At 44.5% G+C, this 23,573-nt stretch overlaps 1 protein-coding gene across 1 annotated transcript in view; it reads left to right on the top strand.

Annotated features, from left to right (window-relative positions):
* LOC137443493 (elongin-A-like) overlaps positions 1-23,573 on the top strand; it is a 61,529-nt gene that overhangs the window by 11,999 nt on the left and 25,957 nt on the right. The window contains 4 exon segments of the mRNA XM_068143256.1: positions 16,359-17,121; positions 18,949-19,048; positions 20,890-20,913; positions 20,916-21,050. Coding sequence (XP_067999357.1) covers positions 16,359-17,121; positions 18,949-19,048; positions 20,890-20,913; positions 20,916-21,050 — 1,022 coding nt within the window.

Raw genomic sequence — 23,573 nt, 5'->3', positions numbered from 1 at the left:
AATGAGTTCACATTGTAAGATTTCTTTTGGTTCAAACCTTCTTAGTTGTGTGCCATGGCATTTCAAAGGAGCTCCATGTAATATAGTTAAGACTTGTAGTAAATAGATATTCATTTTATAAAGTATTCCTTAGCTAAGGTAATGTCTTTATATTTCCTTCTTAGACATAGACTAGAAAAAATACAAAAAATGCAAAAAAAATGGAAAACAAAAAGGTAACATGTGCAAAGAAAAAGTGTAAACGTAGAAATATATAATAAAAGCACAAAAACTCTGGATACAAAACATAGAGTGCTAAATAACAGAATAATAATAAAAAAGAAGAGCAACAATAAAAACAAAATATTGAAAACAAAATATGACACAGTGAAAAATCATAAAGATTACTAACAAAAAATAGCTATTAACAGAAAAAACATAAGAATTGTTAGCAAAAAATAAAAATGAGGATTATCAAGACTACTGGATTACAACAAAAATTATACAAAGAAAAATCAAGAGAATTAAAATGAAAAATTATAATAAAAAAGAAATTATAGAAAAGAAGAAGGTTAAAATATATAATAAAACAAGTAAAAATAAAAATTAAAACCTAAAATAGATTAAATAAAACAAACATGCAAAATAAAAAATAATTACAATAAAGAATATAAGATAAAAAATAAAAGATTAAACACTGGATAAAAGGAAAACATAGAAATTACAAAAATAAAATTAATTGAAAATGAAAAATTGATTAGAATAACAAATTAAAATACAGATCAAAAAATTGCAATAACAAAATAAAAATTATAATAAAGCAGGTAAAAAAGAAATAAATTAAAAATTACAAAAAGTAAGTTAAAAATAATAATAAAAATTTAAAGAACAATGAAAAATTAAAATACAAAATAACAACAATTAATTGAATTAAATATATATCAAAATTAGATTAAAATTTACAAAACAAAAAAGTTAAGAAAAAATAATTAAAAAGTGCAGATAAAAAAAATATAATAAATTACAATGAAAAAAAAACACATTAAAACAGTATAGAAATAATTTAAAAACAAAAATTCAAATGAATTAAAGATTAAACAAAGAGCTAGATTAAAAGTAAAAATATTAAACATATCAAAATAATAAATTCACAATAGAAAATAATAACTAAAAATGATAATAAATAAAAGAAACAAAATAAATAATAAAATACATACGTTCAGCATAAAATGTGAAACAACTCAAATTAGAATTAAAAAGAAAAAATATAAAAATAATTTACAAAAAATAAAATTGAAATGAAAATAAATTTAAAAATTAAATAAAATCAATTGTAAACATGTAAAAATAATAATTTTTTAAAAACCTTAGAAATAAAATATATATACATATAACAAAATCAAACAAAAATGAAATAGATTTATTGAAAGTAGATTTCAAAATATTAAAGAAATGAAGCAAAAAATTAATCACAAATTTAAAAATAGCTCACATTAAAAACAAACAAAAACACTCAAAATTAGTTACAAAATCTGTGGAATCATAGACTCGTGGAATGAGTAAAGGTTGGAAAGGACCACAAGGATCGTTTAGTTCCAACCATTGCCATGGGCAGGGACGTCTCACACTGGATCAGGCAGGCTAGAGCCTCGTCCAGCCTGGTCATAAACACTTCCAGGCATGGGGCCTCGGCCACTTCCCACTTTCCACTTCCACTTTCACGGTGAAGAATTTCTTCTTCACATCTAGCCTGAATCTTCCCATCCCCAGCCTTGTTCCACTCTCCCTAGTCCCGTCATTTCCTGACATGCTAGGATGTCCCTCCCCAGCATTCTTGTAGGCTCTCTTCAGATACTGGATGGCCACGATCAGGTCACCTCCAGCCTTCTTTTCTGCTAACTGCAATCATCGCAATAAACAACGGCGCAAGAATCAAGACCATGAGGACACAGCATTTCCCATGCAGTCGAACATCGATCACAACAACTGCTATGATAATCTGGGATCAAACAGCATCACTCTGAAGAATGTACCACAGTATTATGCGAATCACGACTGAATATTGTGGTTGCGTGATAACTTTGTATTCTCTCTTGTTAACTAAGTGTGCCTCAGAATGTAGACACCCTAGAGGATACAGTTTCATCTTTACATTTTGCTTAGTAGACATTATTAAAAAAAAAAAAAGGGGGGGGGAAAGAGAGAATACCCCATAGCAAAAAATTAGCTCATGGCAACCCTAGAAATGCTGTAACCCTAGAAACATCAACCCTAGAAAGTGTTGTAACCCTAGAAACATCAACTTTGCAATGTGCTATAACCCTCTCACCACAAGACAGCACAAACACGGCACAACTGTCATGACAATGACAATCAGCAAACCTGCTTAGCACTGACAACAGCGACTGTCACGATAAACCAAGATGTCAACAGAAAGCATCTAACTTATAACTGAGTGTCGTGACTGCTTCACTGTTATGTGAACATTAAGAGATCAAAATTACTAGGATGAGCAAATACACACTATTCTGTGTAATTTTATATTGGGCAAGCAATGAAGCTCTTTTTGGTCTTGCAGCTTGCCTGCAAGTTTTCTGTCTGTGAAGCTAGAGCCTGGCCAGATCTACCTTTACAGATTAAAGAAATCTTGCTACCGTTAAACAATTCATGATTTTTGACCATCCTAGAGAAAATAAAGATGCAACATAATCCTAAAGCAGATTGCAAAATACAGTGCTAAGGATTGCATTTGTGCCTCAATCTCTGTGTGCAATGCGTTCAGGCATAATCAAGTCTTCTCTGTCAATAAGAGGAGTGAAATGTAAAGATCGGAACTGTTAAGATCTAAGTTCTTCTTTACAATGTTTGTTATCTTTGACCATGTATTATGCCAGCTCTGTAGAGCATTGTAACTAGTTCAACTTAAGCTTTGTGCCTTGTATGGGTTACATCAGTCTGTTAGACAAGCTGCACTACAGAACTCTTGCTTTTGCTATACAGCTTTGCTTTACCTTGCTTGCTTCTGTGTTTGCAGTAGCATCTTGTATGGGATGAGAACAACTCCCATGACCAGATTGCTCACAAAAACAAAAAGGGGGATTTGTGGCAATGCCAGCGACGAGCAGTGTGATCAATCTGGCAGTGCAGGCCTAGAGCCTGACATGGTGGTAGGCCATGCTCAGCATAAATGCAGAGCCAGCTAGCAGTGTAGTAAAACAGTGCTGTTCCTGCAGCATGTAACTAAAACAAGACACTGGTAGCTATAAAGATGGACAGTTATCTTGGGACAACAGGACATGCACCTGCATCAACAACCTCGTTGTGTCATTAGTAGTTGGACCAATAATCTGTAATAGTGCAATGTGTGGTCACTCATAGGGAACCAATGGAGCTATGCCAACAAGGCACACCGAGTTTATATAAGTTGTAGCAGTTGCCTTGCTATGCACTTCTGCCTTTCCTGTCTCCTGTTCTTCTTTACTTTACTGTGCTATACTTGCACTACAGGCCTGCTCCATAGGCCTGCACCTCAGGCCTGCACCATCGGCCTGCAACACTAGAACAATAAAGGAACAATACTCGATCATATAGGTCAGCCGTATTGATTCCTATGTCCGTCACCCCGATATATTTGGATAACTCTGCGTGATCAGTTTGGTGAGAACATGAACGGGGGGCATGGCCAACCAACTTCTAATCTTTTCAGGAGACTGAGGGAATTGCAAAGTGGCAGAACCCAAGGTAGCAATACCAGAAGGGTAGCTGTTACTTCCACAGTTCCCCAGAACGACTCTAGTAGCTCCAACAGTGGCTCCAGTTCTAACACTGCACACTGTGCTCAATGCACATGTGGGCATGTTCCCCATAACTAGGGGTGCCCTGCCACCCGCTAGAGGGAGGAGAGGGATAACAGAGATAACAGAATCTTTTCGGATGTGTACATCCAGTGGCCTGGCACTTCACAATTTCGGAAGTACAGGGCCTTGGTTGACAGAGGAGCTCAGTGCACCATAATGCCATCAAATTATCAGGGATCAGAGTCTATAACTATTTTGGGAGTCACTGGTGGATCTCAAGAGTTAAGTAAGGTGGAGGTTAATATAAGTTTAACTGGTAAACAATGGAGGAAGCATACAGTTGTGACCGGACCTGATGCACCTTGTATTTTGGGAATTGATTTTCTGAGAGAAGGGCGTTTCAAAGACACTAGAAGTAACAAATGGGCTTTTGGAGTAGCTTCTATAGAAATTGATGGACAAAAACTGAACCTGTCTGTTAGACCTGAACTTTCTGATGAATCTGCAGTTGTGGGACAACACAAGATACAGGACATTAAATTGCCGGTTGCTTCTCAGACTGTGCATCACAGACAATACAGAACCAACCGTGACTCTTGGTTGCCAATTAAGAATCTGATTCATCAGTTGGAGAGTCAGAAAGTCGTCAGCAAAACTCATTCACCTTTCAACAGTCCAGTGTGGCCTGTGCGGAAGCAGAATGGAGACTGGCGTCTGACAGTTGACTACCGAGCCCTGAATGAAGTAACACCCCCTATGAGTGCAGCAGTACCAGACATGATGGAGCTACAGTATGAGCTGGAATCAAAAGAGGCCAAATGGTATGCTACCACTGACATTGCTAATGCATTTTTCTCTATTCCCATAGCAGAGGAATGCAGGCCTCAGTTTGCTTTCACCTGGAGAGGAATCCAGCACACTTTCAACAGACTGCCAATGGGCTGGATCCACAGCTCAAGCATCTGTCATGCAGTAATCCACGATGCTCTGGAGAAAGGTGGTGCTCCAGAACACATCCAGTTCATCGATGATATCGTCTGGGGTAAAACTGCTGAGGAAGTCTTCAAGAAAGGTAACAAAATCATTGAGATTCTTCTGAATACAGGTTTTGCCATCAAGCGAGACAAGGTGAAAGGACCTTTAAGGGCAACAAGGCTGGTGAGAGGCCTTGAACACAAGCCCTATGAGGAGAGGCTGAGGGAGCTGGGATTGTTTAGCCTGGAGAAGAGGAGGCTCAGGGGTGACCTCATCGCCCTCTACAACTACCTGAAGGGTGGTTGTAGCCAGGAGGGGGTTGGCCTCTTCTCCCAGGCAACCAGCACCAGAACGAGGGGACACAGTCTCAAGCTGCGCCAGGGGAGGTTTAGGCTCAAGGTGAGGAGGAAGTTCTTCACCGAGCGAGTCATTCGGCATTGGAACCGGTTGCCCAGGGAGGTGGTTGAGTCATCGACCCTGGAGGCGTTCAAGGGGAGATTAGACGTGGCACTTGGTGCCATGGTCTAGTCATGGGGTCTGTGTTGATAGGTTGGACTCGATGATCCTCGAGGTCCTTTCCAACCTGTGATACTGTGATACTGTGACCTACCACAGAAATTCAGTTTCTGGGAGTGCGGTGGCAGGATGGATGCCGACACATTCCAGTGGATGTGGTAAATAGAGTCTCCACCATGGCAAATCCCACAAACAAGCAAGAGACCCTTCGTTTCTTGGGGATAGTGGGATTTTGGAGACTGCACATTCCTGGATACAGTCAGATTGTGAAACCTCTGTATGATGTGACTCGAAAGAGAAACAGTTTCCACTGGGGACCTGAACAACAAGCAGCCTTTGACCAGATAAAGCAAGAGGTAGGTTTAGCTATGGGTCTGGGACCTGTTTAAAATGGTCCAGACATTAAGAACATTTTGTACACGGCTGCAAGTGACAATGGTGCAACCTGGTGCTTGTGGCAAAAAGCTCCAGGTGAGACACGAGGACGACCTCTTGGTTTCTGGAGTCGAGGTTACAGAGAATAAACTTTATGAGAATAAACCAAACCAGGTTGGAAGAGACCTTCAAGATCATCGTGTCCAACCCATCAACCAATCCAACCCACCCAAACAGCTAACCCATGGCACCAAGCACCCCATCAAGTCTCCTTCTGAACACCTTCAATGACGGCGACTCCACCACCTCCCTGGGCAACCCATTCCATAGCGCAATCACTCTTTCTGTATAGAACTTCTTCCTAACATCCAACCTGAACCTCCCCTGGCACAGCCTGAGACTGTGTCCTCTTGTTCTGGTACTGGGTGCCTGGGAGAAGAGACCATCATCAGCCTGTCTACAACCTCCCTTCAGGTAGTTGTAGAGAGTGATAAGGTCACCCCTGAGTCTCCTCTTCTCCAGGCTAAGCAGCCCCAGCTCCCTCAGCCTCTCCTCATAGGGCTTGTGTTCCAAACCCCTCACCAACTTTGTTGCTCTTCTCTGGACTCGTTCCACCAAGTCAACATCCTTCCTAAACTGAGGGGCCCAGAACTGGACACAGTACTCGAGGTGTGGCCTAACCAGTGCAGTGTACAGGGGCAGAATGACCTCCCTGCTCCTGCTGGCCACACTGTTCTTGATGCAGGCCAGGATGCCATTGGCCCTCTTGGCTGCCTGGGCACACTGCAGGCTCATGTTAAGCCTACCATCAACCAGTACCCCCAGGTCCCTCTCTGCCTGGCTGCTCTCTAGCCACTCTGACCCCAGCCTGTAGCACTGCATGGGGTTGTTGTGGCCAATGTGCAGAACCCGGCATTTGGATGTGTTAAATCTCATGCCGTTGGACTCTGCCCATCTGTCCAGCCTGTCGAGGTCCCTCTGCAGAGCCTTTCTACCCTCCAGCAGATCAACTCTTGCCCCCAGCTTGGTGTCGTCAGCAAATTTACTGATGATGGACTCAATGCCCTCATCCAGATCATCAATAAAGATGTTAAAGAGCACAGGGCCCAGCACTGATCCTTGGGGCACACCACTAGTGACTGGCTGCCAGCTGGATGTGGCACCATTCACCACCACTCTCTGGGCTCGGCCCTCCAGCCAGTTCCTAACCCATCGCAGTGTGCTCCCGTCCAAGCCATGGGCTGACAGCTTGGCCAGCAGTTTGCTATGGGGGACGGTGTCAAAGGCCTTGCTGAGGTCCAGGTAGACTACATCCACAGGCCTCCCCACATCCACCAGGCGGGTCACCTGATCATAGAAGGAGATCAGGTTGGTCAGGCAGGACCTGCCCTTCCGAAATCCATGCTGGCTAGGCCTGATCCCTTGGCCATCCTCTAAGTGCTGTGTTATTGAACTCAGGATGACCTGTTCCATGATCTTGCCTGGCACTGAGGTCAGGCTGACAGGCCGGTAATTCCCTGGCTCATCCAACCGGCCCTTCTTATGGATGGGCACCACGTTGGCCAGCTTCCAGTCCTCTGGGACCTCGCCAGTGAGCCAGGACTGCTGGAAAATTATGGAGAGTGGCTTGGCCAGCTCATCTGCCAGCTCTCTCAGCACCCTAGGATGAATCCCATCTGGTCCCATGGACTTGTGGGGATCCAAGCTGCTAAGGAGAGTTCCAACCACCGCCTCATGGAACATAGGGAAACTGTGCAGCTCCCTGGCTCCTTCTGCTAGCTCTGCAGGCCAGCTGTCAGGAAGACGTTCTGCCCTTCTAGTAAAAATTGTGGCAAAGAACGTGTTAAGTATCTCTGCCTTTTCCTTATCCTTGGTTACAATGTTCCCCTCCGTATCCACCAAGGAGTGGAGGTTTTCCTTCCCCTTCCTCTTACTATTAATGTATTTATAGAAGGACTTTTTGTTGTCCTTCACAGTAGAGGCCAGTTTAAGCTCCAAGTGTGCTTTTGCCTCCCTAATTCTCTTCCTACAAGACCTAGCAACATCCTTAAACATTCTGTGGGTTGCCTCCCCTCGCTTCCAAAGGTGATACACCCTCTTTTTTTCCCTCAGTTCCATTAAAAGTTCATGAACCATCCAGGCTGGCCGTCTGCCCCGGCGGCTCATCTTCTGGCACATTGGCACAGCCTGTCCCTGAGCCTTCAACAATTCTTCATTGAAGTAGGTCCAGCTCTCCTGGACCCCTTTGTTTTTAAGGGCTTTATCCCAAGGAACCCTCTGAATTAGTTCCTTGAGTAACCCAAAGTCTGCCCTCCGGAAGTCCAGAGTGGAGGTCTTCTTGCCGCCCCTCTTGGCTTGACCAAAAACCGAGAATTCAATTATCTCGTGGTCACTGGACCCCAAACACCCTCCAACCACCACATCGCCCACCAGTCCTTCCCTGTTGGTGAAGAGGAGGTCAAGCATAGCCTTGCCCCTGGTAGGCTCTCGCAGCACTTGGGATAAGAAGCTGTCCTCCATGCATTCTAAAAACCTTCTAGACTGTCTCCTCTCTGCCGTGTTGAGTTCCCAGCAGATGTCAGGCAGGTTGAAGTCGCCCATGAGAACAAGGTCCGGAGATCTTGAGACAGCCCTAAGCTGCCTATAGAATGCTTCGTCAACATCTTCCTCCTGGTTGGGTGGTCTATAACAGACTCCAACCAGGGTGTCTGCCCCGCTGGTCTTCCCTCTAATTCTTATCCACAAGCATTCAAACCGATCGTCCCTAGTCTCCATCTCAATGGCATCTAGTGCCTTCCTGATGTAAAGGGCCACTCCTCCACTCCTTCTTCCTCGCCTGTCTCTCCTGAAGAGCTTGTAACCGTCAATTGCAGCGCTCCAGTCGTGTGAGTCGTCCCACCACGTCTCTGTGATGGCAACTATATCATAATTTTCCTGCTGCATCAAGGCTTCCAGCTCCTCCTGTTTGTTACCCATGCTTCGTGCATTAGTGTACATGCACTTCAGAGGCAAATTATACTCCAACAGAGAAAGATATTCTAGCTGCCTATGAAGGGTAAAAAGCATCTTCTGAAGTAATTGGAACTGAATCACAACTTCTCTTAGCTCCCAGATTACCAGTTTTGAATTGGATGTGCAAAGGCAAAGGATCCACACCACATCATGCCACAGACTCAACATGGTCTAAGTGGACGGCTCTGATAACACAGAGAGCTCGAATGGGAAATCTTCAAAGACCTGGTCTAGTGGAGGAGATCGCAAGTTGGCCTGAAGGTACCAACTGTGCTAAACCTCCAGAGGAGGAAGTAACTCGTGCTGAGGAAGCTCCTCCTTACAATGACCTTTCTGATGATGAAAAGAAATATGCTTTGTTCACAGATGGTTCCTGTCATCTTGTTGGAAACAAGCGAAGGTGGAAGTCTGCAGTGTGGAGTCCAACACGCCGAGTTGCAGAGGCGAAGGATGGAGAAGGAGAATCCAGTCAGTTCGCAGAGGTAAAAGCTGTCCAGCTAGCTCTCGACGTGGCTGAACGTGAGAGATGGCCAAAGCTTTATCTCTACACCGACTCATGGATGGTAGCCAATGCTCTATGGGGTTGGCTAAAGAACTGGAAGAAGAGTGGTCGGCAGAGGAAAGGAAAACCCATTTGGGCAGCTGACCTGTGGCAGGACATTGCTGATCGAATCGAGAGAATTCCAGTGAAAGTGAGACACATCGATGCTCACATTCCTAAGAGCAAAGCTACTGAGGAACAGCAACACAACCATCAGGCAGATCTGGCTGCAAGAGTTTCTGAAGTAGACATGGATTCTAATCTTGACCTCAACTGGAAACACCGAGGTGAGATATTCTTAGCTCAGTGGGATCATGATTTATCAGGACATCAAGGCAGAGATGCAACATACCAATGGGCTCTTGACAGATCCATAGACATTTCCATGGATGCTATCACACAAGTCATCCATGACTGTCACATTTGTGCTGCTATTAAGCAGGCAAAACGACTTAAGCCCTTGTGGTATGGTGACAGATGGTCCAAGTACAAGTATGGTGAAGCTTGGCAGATTGACTACATCACTCTACCACGTTCTCGTTCTGGGAAGCAATATGTGCTTTCTATGGTAGAAGCAAACACTGGATGGTTGGAAACTTATCCAGTTCCACATGCAACTGCACGCAACACCATTCTCGGTCTGGAGAGACAGATCCTGTGGAGACACAGAACTCCAGAGAGGATTTAGTCTGACAACGGAACTCATTTCAAAAACAACCTTGTAAAGAAGTGGGCAAAAGAGCACGGTATTGAGTGGATTTTCCATATACCTTACTATGCACCAGCTTCAGGGAAAATTGAAATCTACAACGGTTTGTTGAAGACGACTCTTAAAGCCATGGGGGGTGGATCTTTGAAAAACTGGGAAAAACATTTAGCACAAGCAACCTGGCTGGTAAATAGTAGAGGTTCAGTGAACCGAGCTGGACCTGCACATTCAGATCTGCTATAGAAAGTAGAAGGTGATAGAGTTCCTGTTGTTAGAGAAAAGAATCTCTTAGGTAAAACTGTTTGGGTACTTTCTCCCTCAGGAGAGGCTAAACCTGTCCAAAGGGTGGTTTCACCTGGAGGTCCGGGTCACACTTATTGGTTAATGCAAGAGAATGGTGAAATTCAGTGTATTCCAGCAGGGAAGGACTGGTGGGCGATGTGGTGGTTGGAGGGTGTTTGGGGTCCAGTGACCACGAGATAATTGAATTCTCGGTTTTTGGTCAAGCCAAGAGGGGCGGCAAGAAGACCTCCACTCTGGACTTCCGGAGGGCAGACTTTGGGTTACTCAAGGAACTAATTCAGAGGGTTCCTTGGGATAAAGCCCTTAAAAACAAAGGGGTCCAGGAGAGCTGGACCTACTTCAATGAAGAATTGTTGAAGGCTCAGGGACAGGCTGTGCCAATGTGCCAGAAGATGAGCCGCCGGGGCAGACGGCCAGCCTGGATGGTTCATGAACTTTTAATGGAACTGAGGGAAAAAAAGAGGGTGTATCACCTTTGGAAGCGAGGGGAGGCAACCCACAGAATGTTTAAGGATGTTGCTAGGTCTTGTAGGAAGAGAATTAGGGAGGCAAAAGCACACTTGGAGCTTAAACTGGCCTCTACTGTGAAGGACAACAAAAAGTCCTTCTATAAATACATTAATAGTAAGAGGAAGGGGAAGGAAAACCTCCACTCCTTGGTGGATACGGAGGGGAACATTGTAACCAAGGATAAGGAAAAGGCAGAGATACTTAACACGTTCTTTGCCACAATTTTTACTAGAAGGGCAGAACGTCTTCCTGACAGCTGGCCTGCAGAGCTAGCAGAAGGAGCCAGGGAGCTGCACAGTTTCCCTATGTTCCATGAGGCGGTGGTTGGAACTCTCCTTAGCAGCTTGGATCCCCACAAGTCCATGGGACCAGATGGGATTCATCCTAGGGTGCTGAGAGAGCTGGCAGATGAGCTGGCCAAGCCACTCTCCATAATTTTCCAGCAGTCCTGGCTCACTGGCGAGGTCCCAGAGGACTGGAAGCTGGCCAACGTGGTGCCCATCCATAAGAAGGGCCGGTTGGATGAGCCAGGGAATTACCGGCCTGTCAGCCTGACCTCAGTGCCAGGCAAGATCATGGAACAGGTCATCCTGAGTTCAATAACACAGCACTTAGAGGATGGCCAAGGGATCAGGCCTAGCCAGCATGGATTTCGGAAGGGCAGGTCCTGCCTGACCAACCTGATCTCCTTCTATGATCAGGTGACCCGCCTGGTGGATGTGGGGAGGCCTGTGGATGTAGTCTACCTGGACCTCAGCAAGGCCTTTGACACCGTCCCCCATAGCAAACTGCTGGCCAAGCTGTCAGCCCATGGCTTGGACGGGAGCACACTGCGATGGGTTAGGAACTGGCTGGAGGGCCGAGCCCAGAGAGTGGTGGTGAATGGTGCCACATCCAGCTGGCAGCCAGTCACTAGTGGTGTGCCCCAAGGATCAGTGCTGGGCCCTGTGCTCTTTAACATCTTTATTGATGATCTGGATGAGGGCATTGAGTCCATCATCAGTAAATTTGCTGACGACACCAAGCTGGGGGCAAGAGTTGATCTGCTGGAGGGTAGAGAGGCTCTGCAGAGAGACCTCGACAGGCTGGACAGATGGGCAGAATCCAACGGCATGAGATTTAACACATCCAAGTGCCGGGTTCTGCACATTGGCCACAACAACCCCATGCAGTGCTACAGGCTGGGGTCAGAGTGGCTAGAGAGCAGCCAGGCAGAGAGGGACCTGGGGGTGCTGGTTGATGGTAGGCTTAACATGAGCCTGCAGTGTGCCCAGGCAGCCAAGAGGGCCAATGGCATCCTGGCCTGCATCAAGAACAGTGTGGCCAGCAGGAGCAGGGAGGTCATTCTGCCCCTGTACACTGCACTGGTTAGGCCACACCTCGAGTACTGTGTCCAGTTCTGGGCCCCTCAGTTTAGGAAGGATGTTGACTTGCTGGAACAATTCCAGAGATGATCAACAAGGTTGGTGAGGGGTTTGGAACACAAGCCCTATGAGGAGAGGCTGAGGGAGCTGGGGCTGCTTAGCCTGGAGAAGAGGAGACTCAGGGGTGACCTTATCACTCTCTACAACTACCTGAAGGGAGGTTGTAGACAGGCTGATGATGGTCTCTTCTCCCAGGCACCCAGTACCAGAACAAGAGGACACAGTCTCAGGCTGCGCCAGGGGAGGTTCAGGTTGGATGTTAGGAAGAAGTTCTATACAGAAAGAGTGATTGCGCTATGGAATGGGTTGCCCAGGGAGGTGGTGGAGTCGCCGTCATTGAAGGTGTTCAGAAGGAGACTTGATGGAGTGCTTGGTGCCATGGGTTAGCTGTTTGGGTGGGTTGGATTGGTTGATGGGTTGGACACGATGATCTTGAAGGTCTCTTCCAACCTGGTTTGGTTTATTCTAATAAAGGTTTATTCTAATTCCACAAAGAAATTTAACTTTAGCTGAAAGTGTTTAATTTCAAACTGTTGTGCAGCTACATCACGTCCAAAGGGAGAATCAGCGAGGAATCTACGGTGTGAGAACCCTGAGAGCCCTGAGTCAACTAAGGGACCCTGAGAATCCCTGTTTCCCTTTTCTTCGCTTCGTTGGCAAAGAGATAAACTGTTTTCCATTTTTCTCGTTTCCTGATTTTCTTGGACTTTTGAATCATCTACATCTGAGTATAGCTGGAATGGACTATGATCTTTGCTTACGAACTGTAAATATTGTTTTGGATTGGATGGACAGTGTGAACAGCCAATGAAATTGTTTAGAAGGGGTGGACTGTGACCGTTTGAGGCTGTGCCTTTAAGATAGAGACAGTGCTGGGACACTATGGCTGAATGTTTTGGAATATTAACAAAAACAATCAGATATTCTATACTAATTTCATTGGTGGATTGGTAGAATGCAATTTTAGGTTTAGGTGCAGCTGGGACTTTCCTCAGTTCGCTCCTTTCCTTCTCCCTTTCCAGCTCATCTGCTTCTGGGCTCCCTGCCAGAGTGACCCTGAACAGATAAGCAACTATGGCCTACTAACAGTCTGCTTTAATTAATAACTGCTCTTTTTCTCTCTTTCTAACCCTCTTTGGGTAAAAGGGGAGAGAAGGGTGTACAAGGGGGGAACCCTCCTCCAGAGGAGGGAATTTCATTCCTGTATTATTGTTTTGTTTTTTTTTTTTACTTTTTTCTATATTTCTGTATATATGTTGTAAATACTGTAAATTATGTATATATCCTGCATTCCCCAAAATTGCTTGTAAATATATCATTCTCCCTTTGCTCCTCTGGCTGGCTGTGGGGTATTTTTCCTTCCTCTTTGTGGGGGAGAGAAGGTTGGGCCCTTCTCTCTCAAACCCTCCACACACTGATAACATAGTTTCTTATTCTTGAGAGAGTTGACGTCTTACCCCTGTTCTTAACTGTATGTCTTACTGTTAAAGCTTTTCTCATGTTTTCCCAGCTTGTGAATCATTTCTCCTGTCCTTCTGTAGGTTTCAGAAAACCCTATGGAATACTGTTCCTTCAGTTCCAAATTAATTCTGTAATCTACATAACATAGCTTCATGGATGTTTGTGAAAGAAAAAGCACGCTGCTTGCCTGTGGTCACCTGCAAGACTCTGGGTTGCTGTCTAGCCATTGCCAAAGAAATTTATACTCTGCTTATAAATGAGCCTTTTGTTGAAACACTTCTCATAGGAAGATGAGGATTTTGTATTTGAAAAAGTCTTTCTTACTTTGATGGAAATGTTGAGGTTTTGTAACTTTGTCTGTGTGATATGAAACAGTTGTTCTAGCTCAAGCTTGTTTTGTTAATGTACAAATTGCTGTTAAGTTTTCAAAACATTATTTTTTTGCAAACTGGGCCAGCTCTGACTTTTCTTGGTTTAGACTGGTGGAGTGATGCTGCTGAGTGGGAGACCTGCTGGGAGACTTGTTGATTTTTTGTGTGGTGCTGGTTCTGCACAGTGTAGCTTTTTCTATTGGTTCTGTGACAAATGAGTATTGAAGCTACATGAGGAGCGTGGGCATATATATGTAGCCTGTGTTACTATATTACTGATCTTTAATGTAATATGGAAGGTTGGCAGAACTGTACTGGTTCACAGCACAGCCCTGATGTGCAGTAAGGGAGTGCTTACATGTTCCTGGATATTCCTCAACATCTTTGACTATTTTTTCCAATTAAATGTGTGAATGAGGATGAGAAAAACACAATAGAACTTTAGATTATTATTTTTTAAGCAAATATTCATGTGTTTCCTTCCAGATTATAAAAACACTCAAGGTACTACAGGATTTAGATATGTCTCTGCATGTTCTAGTGCTAAGTGACCAATAATAAACTCTTCCATAGTGAATTACTGTGTTAAATGCTGAGGTCTGCAACTATAGTAGCAGTGAACATGTTGCATTCTGTAATTGTGACTCTTAAACAAAATTTGTTCAGGGCTCTGTGCAGGGAACCGTGGAGGCTTTTCCAAAGGCCAGTTGGAAGCTGATCATGTAGCTGAACATAAATGAAGTGTTTGTACTGAGCAGTGATCTGTGCCTGTAGAGAGCACTCTTACTCAGGATTGATTTCTTTTCACTGTAAAACTCCAATTAATGATTAAGACAAAGCAAATAATTGTTTAGGTCAGTTATCTAAATATTTTATTAGCAAGGTCAAGATTATTTATTTAAATTTAAAAACCAGGCATCCCAAGTAAGGATACTTATGACTTGTATCCTTATCCATGCTGTATCCTGTCAGTTGTTACATTAAACATTCTCACACTGGTTTATGAAGCTTTTAGTTGGTGTGAGCAATGTGTCTGTGTTTTGGTAAGAAGAGAAATGTGGGTTTAATGAGAGCTCTTTGGAGATATTTGACTGGTCTGTTCAGGCAAAGGCATTTGTCTGCCCTAAATACAGGTACACTTAATACATTAATATTTCTGTATTCTTATGTTGCAGTTAGCTGTTTAAAATGACAGAGGGCTTCTGCAGACAATCCATGTTCCCAGAAAACTTTCATGATTTACAATATGACACACTTCTCAGGAGGAAAGAGATCTCAGAGGAAAGAGATGTCTTTCTTACAACTGAAGACTCCATGTGTTTTGAATGCATTTGGAGATCATAAATGGCTTTAAGAAATAATCCTGCTGAATTTCTTACATCTATTTTCAATACACTGATCTACCAAACCAGCATTGCTCAAATTGTATACAAGCTAATTAGAAGGAATTTAAGAAAAAGCTTTCTAAGGTGTGAGCTGATTATGCGGGAGTAGCACATCACAGTATAACTAAGGTTGGAAGAGACCTCGAGGATCATCGAGTCCAACCTATCAACACAGACCCCATGACTAGACCATGGCACTAAGTGCCACGTCCAATCTCCTCTTGAACACCTCCAGGGACAGTGACTCCACCACCTCCCCAGGCAGCCCATTCCAATGACGAACGACTCGCTCGGTGAAGAACTTTCTCCTCACCTCGAGTCTAAACTTCCCCCGGCACAGCTTGAGACTGTGTCCCCTTGTTCTGGTGCTGGTTGCCTGGGAGAAGAGGCCAACCCCTTCCTGGCTACAACCACCCTTCAGGTAGTTGTAGAGGGCAATGAGGTCACCCCTGAGCCTCCTCTTCTCCAGGCTAAAAAATCCCAGCTCCCTCAGCCTCTCCTCATAGGGCTTGTACTCAAGGCCTCTCACCAGCCTTGTTGCCCTTCTCTGGACATGTTCAAGTGTCTCGATGTCCTTCTTAAACTGAGGGGCCCAGAACTGGACACAGTACTCAAGGTGCGGCCTAACCAAAGCAGAGTACAGGGGCACAATGACTTCCCTGCTCCTGCTGGCCACACTATTCCTAATGCAGGCCAGGATGCCATTGGCCTTCTTGGCCACCTGGGCACACTGCTGGCTCATGTTTAGGTGGCTGTCAATCAGTCCCCCCAGGTCCCTCTCTGTTTGGGAGCTCTCCAGCCACTCCGACCCCAGCCTGTAGCTCTGCATGGGATTGCCGTGGCCAAAGTGCAGAGTGCAGTCTTGGTCTTGTAAAATTGAGTGTGACTCAATGCTTTTAGTACTAAAAATATAAGTAAAAAATGATTTCTCAAGCATTTGGCATCAGATGTAGCATGGAATGTGATTAAAAAAACAATTATTTTATTTTTTACATTGCAGTGCTCACAGAGGAAGAAAACAAAATACTGAAAAAATTGAGGCAAAATCTTCTGTTTCTGAGGAGACTAAACCTTCAGGGAAATCCAAAATGTCTGTACTGGTGTCCAGACATTCCAATAGTGCTCCCATTTCTAAAAAGTTGGATAAGCAGCATACTTGTAGTGGAAAGACCCACCAAAGCAGAGATGTCGAGTCTCAAAAAGAATGTGATAATAAAGAATGTAGCAGCAGTGGTTCTGATAAGCAGCATACTTGTAGTGAAAAGACCCACCAGAGTAGAGATTTTGAGTCTCTCAAAAAATCTAGTAGCAGTGGTTCTGATCATGCTTTCCAGGGTACCAATCCTCAAGCTAAAAAAAGTGACTTCAAAGAGAAAGGCAGCAAGAAAGTTTTAGCAAAGCAGTGTTCCTCTGTAGTCAAAGACTTTTCATTCCTGAAGGAAAAGCCTAGTAAGGATGTTTCCAAACAGATAAATCCTAAGCATCTGAAGAAACCAAAACAAAATCTTATAATAAAAAGAAAAGCTGAGGATGAAGATGAGGAATTTGAGCCTCCTACCATGTCTTTTGAATCTTATCTTAATTACGATCAGGTCCCTGCAAAAAGAAGGAAGGCTTGTTCTACGGGCCGGCAGCCAAAGAAGTGCAATAAACAGAAAAGCAGCTCGTTATTACAAAAGGCTTCAGCGTTTTCTCATGCAAATGAGGGAGATAAAGATGTGAAAACAAGTGAAGGTGATCAATCAGAAACTCCCAATAAAAAGGTAAGCCACTGCATGAGTGAGATAATAGCAAAGAAAGCACAGACAAATAAGTTTCATAGTTTCATTCAGGGTTGGAAGGGACCACAAGGATCATCTAGTTCCAACCCCCCTGCCATGGGCAGGGACACCCCACACTAGATCAGGCTGGACAGAGCCTCATCCAGCCTGCTCTTAAACACCTCCAGGGACGGGGCCTCGACCACCTCCCTGGACAACCCATTCCAGGGTTTCACCACTCTCATGGTGAAGAACCTCCTCCTCACATCTAGCCTGAATCTCCCCACCTCCAGCTTCATTCCATTCCCCCTAGTCCTATCACTACCTGAGATCCTGAGAAGTCCTTCCCCAGCCTTCCTGTAGGCCCCCTTCAGATACTGGAAGGCGACAATTAGGTCACCTCGGAGCCTTCTCTTCTGCAGACTGTACAGCCCCAACAGTAAGTGCTTTAGACTCTGTGAAATTCAGCTGTGTTTATTTTAAACAACAGATTGCATAGCTCTGGCACATCAGCTGCATTTCAATTGCCAATAATTGAGGCAAAAAATGATTGTTTATTGCATACTGACAGTTTACCATTGACTCATCTTGCTTTTTTAGAGTGATTTCCAATATAACAATAGCCTTTGTTCCATATCAGCTAATCTACTTTTTACCTGCAAAGTAAGCAAAGTATTGCATGTTAAAATAGCTTAGCCATGTTTGTAATGTGAACTGTTCTAGTGCTTTGAAGTGGAAGTAGCTTAAGTAGTTCCTCTGAGCCAAGGCAGAGCTAAATGTGTGTTAATTAGACCTTTTAAATTAAGCCCTTTTGTGCACTGGGAATTAGAGGTCTCTTCTGTCTTTTATCTTTACTGTGATGTAATGTACTGTGTGGTGGGTTTGGGGGTGGGGTTTTTTGTTGGTTTTTTTTTTTTTTTTTCTTTCTTTTTAATTGTGGAAGATCTGTAATCTGAATGTGGTATTTTCTGTCCCAAATGGAGAAATACCAGTGTAGAGGCTTGTGTATGATACTCTAACATAAACTATTTGATGAAAAGTCTTGGATGGTCAAGCAGTCATGAGAAGTTGTTAAAGATACTGAAATGAAGTTAAGGGTAATGCAAATTTTGGGCTGTAAGTGTCTGGCTTACAACTGGAGGACACCAACGACCAAATTTAGATGTTGCACATAATGCTTTACCAGACTGCTGCATCTTTACTGACTGCAGCATATTTAAAACCATTCTTAAGGGGTTGTTGTCGAAGAGTAAAAAGGGACTTAGCTTGTCTTGTCTCAGACCAGCTTGGAGCTGTTGAGTGGGATGAGATGGTTATCTGTGAAAATTTGTGGCTTATTCAGCCTACTAGAGGAGATTTCCCAGGACTGGGTGTAAAGCTGTTTGTTGTCTTTAAGGATGGTGTTTAATTTACTTGTAAACATTTAATTGATGTTTTGCTGTCTTGTTTTGTCTCATTCACTGCATACCTCTGACCTCAGTAGTTATTTATCTGAAAGCCTGTTACCTGAACTACTACTTCTCTGTTCTTTACTGTTTTTATGAACAGATTGCAGTTAGCCCACTAAATTCCTTTTGTGGTATAGTCTTAGTAAATAGAGTATAAAAACAGTAGGTCTAGTTATCCTGAGTTAAATCAGGGGGTTTGTTAAAGCTGGGTAGGGTTATTTTCTGGTTGTTGGTTGGTTTGGGGGGTTTTGTGTGTTGTTGGTTGGTTGTCTTTTTTTTTTTTTTGGTGGATTTTGTTTTGTTTGTTTGGGTTTAGCTTATTTTAAGACTCAGGAAACCTAAATTTGTAATGTTGAAACAATGTTTTCTTGACTGTACACAGGCCAAGATGGCATCCCTCCAAGATCATCTTAATACTCCACTGCCTGAATTTCTGACAGGCATCTCAATCTCATCTCCCCCATATGCTGCAGACTTTGAAAGTAAGTAGTATGCAAGGCTAATACATGTGAAATAGTCCAGATATTTAAAGCTCTCCATACAGATGTCTTTATACCTTTTCCTGTTAAACTGTATGAGCTCACATGTCCATGTCAAAGAAATGCCTCACCTTCACTTTCTCATCTGAAAAACTACTTTGAAGCTGAAGAGAATTACAGTCTTCACTCTTATGGCTTGCTGAATAAATAAATACTGTGGAAGGTTACCATTAATGGAGACATGGCATAGATCAGGTGATAGTTCTGTGGGCTCTATTTATCTTTACCCCGTCTACACCTTATAGCAGTGTCCTGGATGGACAAAAAGCCTCAAAATTACTCTGAATCAGACAATGAGGCAGAAGTTAGTAGATCTGGTTCTTTAGGCTTGCTTGAACATGTCTCAGAGCCAGAATGAGCCAGGTGGGCATGCTTTTGGCCACATTTAGAAAGAAGGCTTTCTATAGGTTGCAATACCAGGGTTTTATCCCTAGATCTGTGTTGCTACTGGCCATTGTTGCCTCGGGAAACCTATAAGTATCAGCCCAAAGAGCCAGAGCCTTGTCTTGCAATTGTCCGTGCTCTGGAAGGAACCATAAGCTTCGCTTGGAAGCTGAACTGTTTCAGTTTACCCAGACAAGACAGCACGGACTCCTCACTATTTTCAGTGTTGTAAAGCCCAGAGGACAGACACGCATCTTGCCGGGCCGAGAGGCGAAACCCCAGAGGAGCTGAGTCTCCGGGACAGTTTTGTTTGACTGGAGAAAGGAGCGAGCACTGCTACAAAAGGATTACAGCCGAGAAACGTCCTCTCTACAAAGCTTTCAGCTGCAAACCCTTTGGGAATAAATCCTGCCTCAGTAATAAGCTGCAGACACCAACAGAAAGTGAAACGGTGCTCCTGCAGCTTCCACGTGGTCGAAGCCATTTTGGTTTGTCTAGATCTTAACGTGTGCCACGAGGTATCAGGATCAGCGAGTAATTACAATATCTGATTTTTCTAAGTATCTATTGAAGGTCTGTTGCCTTAGGGAATTCTAGAGTTCCCCCCTCGTTGGGGGCAATCACCGGCTTCATTGCCGAGGTTGCTTTTCTTTACAGTTTAAAGTGCTGTTTGTTGTTTCTGGATTTTTGTACATATTGTTTAAATTGTTACTTGTTCCTGCTGGTGTGGTATCTGTTCCGCAACCGAACCCCTCGAATCTGTAAATAGGTTTTGATTAGTGGTTTTTTGGCGGAATTTTTTTTTATTAATAAAATTATTAATATTTTTTTTAATTAATTGCCCTGCTTATTGAACATCCTTTTATAGACCACAACAAGCAGGCAACTCCTTGGTAGAAATTATCATAGGCAAGACAAACACAGGAAGTGTTTTGGCATTGGAACTTGCCAACACCTTTACAGGTGGTAGTGGTTCTCCTAGTAGCTCTTGTGATGTTTCATGTTGCTCTGGTCTTGAAATATCATTGCCATTGCAGCTTCTGGATTCTCTAGGATAACTCCGGAAGATCAATGATGTGTTGTAGACTGGTAACAGAGTAATCTAGCTAAGAGTACAGCTCATACAGGCCTAAGCTAAATAAAGTAAGGCTGGTTTGAATTGGTGTGGCTCATTTGCAATGTACATGCTGTCTTGGTGCTGGATGATGGTGAGTGGACTTTTATAGCATTTGTGTAGGAACCCCAGATTGTAATGAAATAATTCTGTATTTCAAGAAAAATGAATATACACGTGTCTTACCAGTTGTATTTCTCTCAAAGTTGAATGTTTAAAATACTGTAAAATGTCAGGAGGGAGGTAAAGGAAACACTTTCCAATGTTTTGCTTCCAACCTCCCTAGAACCTGTTGAAAAAGCACCTGAGAAAGAGAGGCTGTTCAATTCACAGGACAGAGACTGAACTCCAAAATGCAAGTTTACTCTGGCCCTAAAACAGTCCATCTTTCAAAGATGCTTACAATGTATGAACAGTGCATCCGTGTGCTTCAAAATAACATTGACTGTGAGTACTGTCAGGGATTTGTAGCAGCCTGAAAGACTATCAGGTTTCTTTTTAATCTATGCCAGCAACTGGCCTACTGGAAGATACTGCTCCTCCTTACAAATGGTGACTCAGAGCAGGTTGAAAAGCACTTAAAAAACTCGATTTATAGCTGTGCTAAAATGTAGTTTTGTTTTGAAAGCTTACCTTTCATAAAGTTTTGATTGCAGTTAAAAATTATAATGTCTTTAGCCAAAAAGGCTGCTGGTTTTGTTGGTGATGGGGTGGGTTTTTGAGGGGTGTTTTATTTTGAGTTTTTTCCCTCCAGGATGCTTGCTTACATAAGTTTGAATGAGTGATCAAGAAGCCATTCATTCTCTTGTGCAGGCAGAGAGGGGAGTGATGCACAGAGGTAAAGATGGGCCAATAGCTATTCAAAGATGCATTCTTCCTCCTCAAATACAAATGCCACAGAAAAACAAATATTCAAATTGGAAAAGACCCTCAGGATCACTGAGTCCAACCAATAACCCTACTCCACAAAGTTCACCCCTCAACCATATCCTCAAGCACCACATCCAAATGACCTTTAAAAGCATCCAAGGTTGGTGTTGCAGTTTGAGCTGGGTGCTCCCCTGCAATGTTTACTTCCTGTGTCCAGAAGTCCAGCCCAGAGGGGTGTACACAGGAAATTATGTAGTATTTCCTACCACAATCCTTTGCACCACTATAAGATACAGTGCGGAGTCTAGCACTGTCTCTTTTCTTCCTCCTCCGTCAGCTGGTAACTGGGGGAGATGTCTCCTGGCTTTGGGCCTGGCTAGGCCCAAGGCCATGGGGGGATGGGCAGTCTCAGATCTGGCCAGCTGAGACTAGCCTAGCAGTGGGAGGGGGAAGAAGGAGCCCTGGGGGTCTTGGGTGTATCCTCAGGTGGGGATGGGATCTCTCTGGGTCTGTTTTGGGATTTTTCTTTGACACTGCACTTTTGGCTTTCTGTAAAAGTTCACTGCTTTCTATTTAAACTTTCCATCACTTTTGCAATCCGTTTGTCTGAGTGTTTATTTTTGGTCGGGGTGGGGAAGGGGGCTGCCTCAACCCAGCACATTCTTGGTAGCAGAGGATGGTTAAGGTGGGCAGAGGGTCTGCCCCCAACCCCTTTACATTCTTGGCGAGCCAGCCAGGAGTAGGAGTTGGTTCTTGTGGCTACTCTGCAGATCGGATTGCAAAAGATAAGGGAGTTTAAATTTAGTTCTGGGCGTCGTTTTGGCCTTCTGGCAGTTGGGGGCTCATGTGTTGTTGTTGGGACGATTGTGTTAAGTTCTCGTGGATTGCAGGGGGACACCTGGTGCGTGACTGGTGGCACAGAGTCCCTCCTGCTATTTCAAGCAGGGGTGGTTCTTAACCATCGGAATGGGGGCACCGCTTGAGAATGCGGGACCTGCCCTTCTCCACCTTTATTCTCTGCAGAGCGGCAGAAGCGGCAGGGAGTGAAGTGGGGGAGAGGCAGCGGCGAGCAGATCAAAGTCAGGTCCGTTTTCGCTGTGGGGTAGGGTCAGCCGCGGCAAGCGGGCGAGCTCGGTTCTCTATGGGCGAACGGGGACTCCAGCTGAAAGCTGTTCTCAAGGACCCTGAGGACATGCTCATGGCTTTCGCTGGAGGAGGCGTTTGAATGCCCGAGGGGTGGAGGTGATTTTGATTCTGTACCGCGGCAATAGAGATTGCCAGAGCCCTCCTGTGCGCTCGGGCTGCAGCGGCGGTGAGCACAGCCGTGCGCTTGGAGCGGCGATGGCAGTGAGCACGGCCGTCCACTTGAGCTGCGGTGGCGGCGGGACCGGCCGTGCGCTCGGAGCGGCAACGGCGGTCCCCGGCCATCCACTCGGGCTGCGGCAGGGCCGGCCCTAGTCTTTTCCCCGACCTTTTCGGACGAGTTCCGAAAATGGCGCCGAGCACCTGGCTCCACCTCCCTTCTTCTCACTAGGTTGTGGTGCAGCTCCTCCCTCTGCCAGGGGAGGGTTAAGTTGTTGGATGCTGTCACGTCTTGGTACGCGAATGCCTAGCGGGAAGGCGGTATACTGTGATATGCATCTGTAGAGCCTCGGGCCGCAGCTGGAAGCGGTCAGCACTGGGCTTGGGATAGGTCCGTGCAGGGTTGTGAAAGGCTCAGCGTGCTGTTTTCCTGGAAGGGTGAAGAAGCAGTTGGAGCCTGATTGTTCTGACTGGCTTGCCCCAGGGGTGGAAATATGCCACTGAGTAAATAGAGATGGGAATAAAGGTTTGGTTGAGAAGTTGTGAGGTTCTTTCCAGGTGACCAGGATGTCCAACGGATCCATGAAGAGCTTGCACCGCAGAAGAGTGAACTCTGCATCGCTGAGAGGTTCCATTAGATGAGGGAAGAAGAACTGGAATGGACTGACACTTGAGCCTGAATGAGAGACTGTTTGGGTGGACGCCCAGATGAAGATATGGACTTCGCCGAACATGTCATCGGAAGATTTCTGATTTAATGATGTGTTTGGGTGCAAAGATTATGGTATGAAATAAGGG

The sequence above is a fragment of the Melanerpes formicivorus genome, unplaced genomic scaffold (assembly GCF_026170545.1).
Source record: "Melanerpes formicivorus ecotype bairdi unplaced genomic scaffold, bMelFor1.0.p_v2 SCAF_9, whole genome shotgun sequence".
Lineage (NCBI taxonomy): Eukaryota > Metazoa > Chordata > Aves > Piciformes > Picidae > Melanerpes > Melanerpes formicivorus.
Note: the sequence above shows the minus strand (reverse complement) of the source record. Positions and strands in the feature narration are given on the sequence as shown.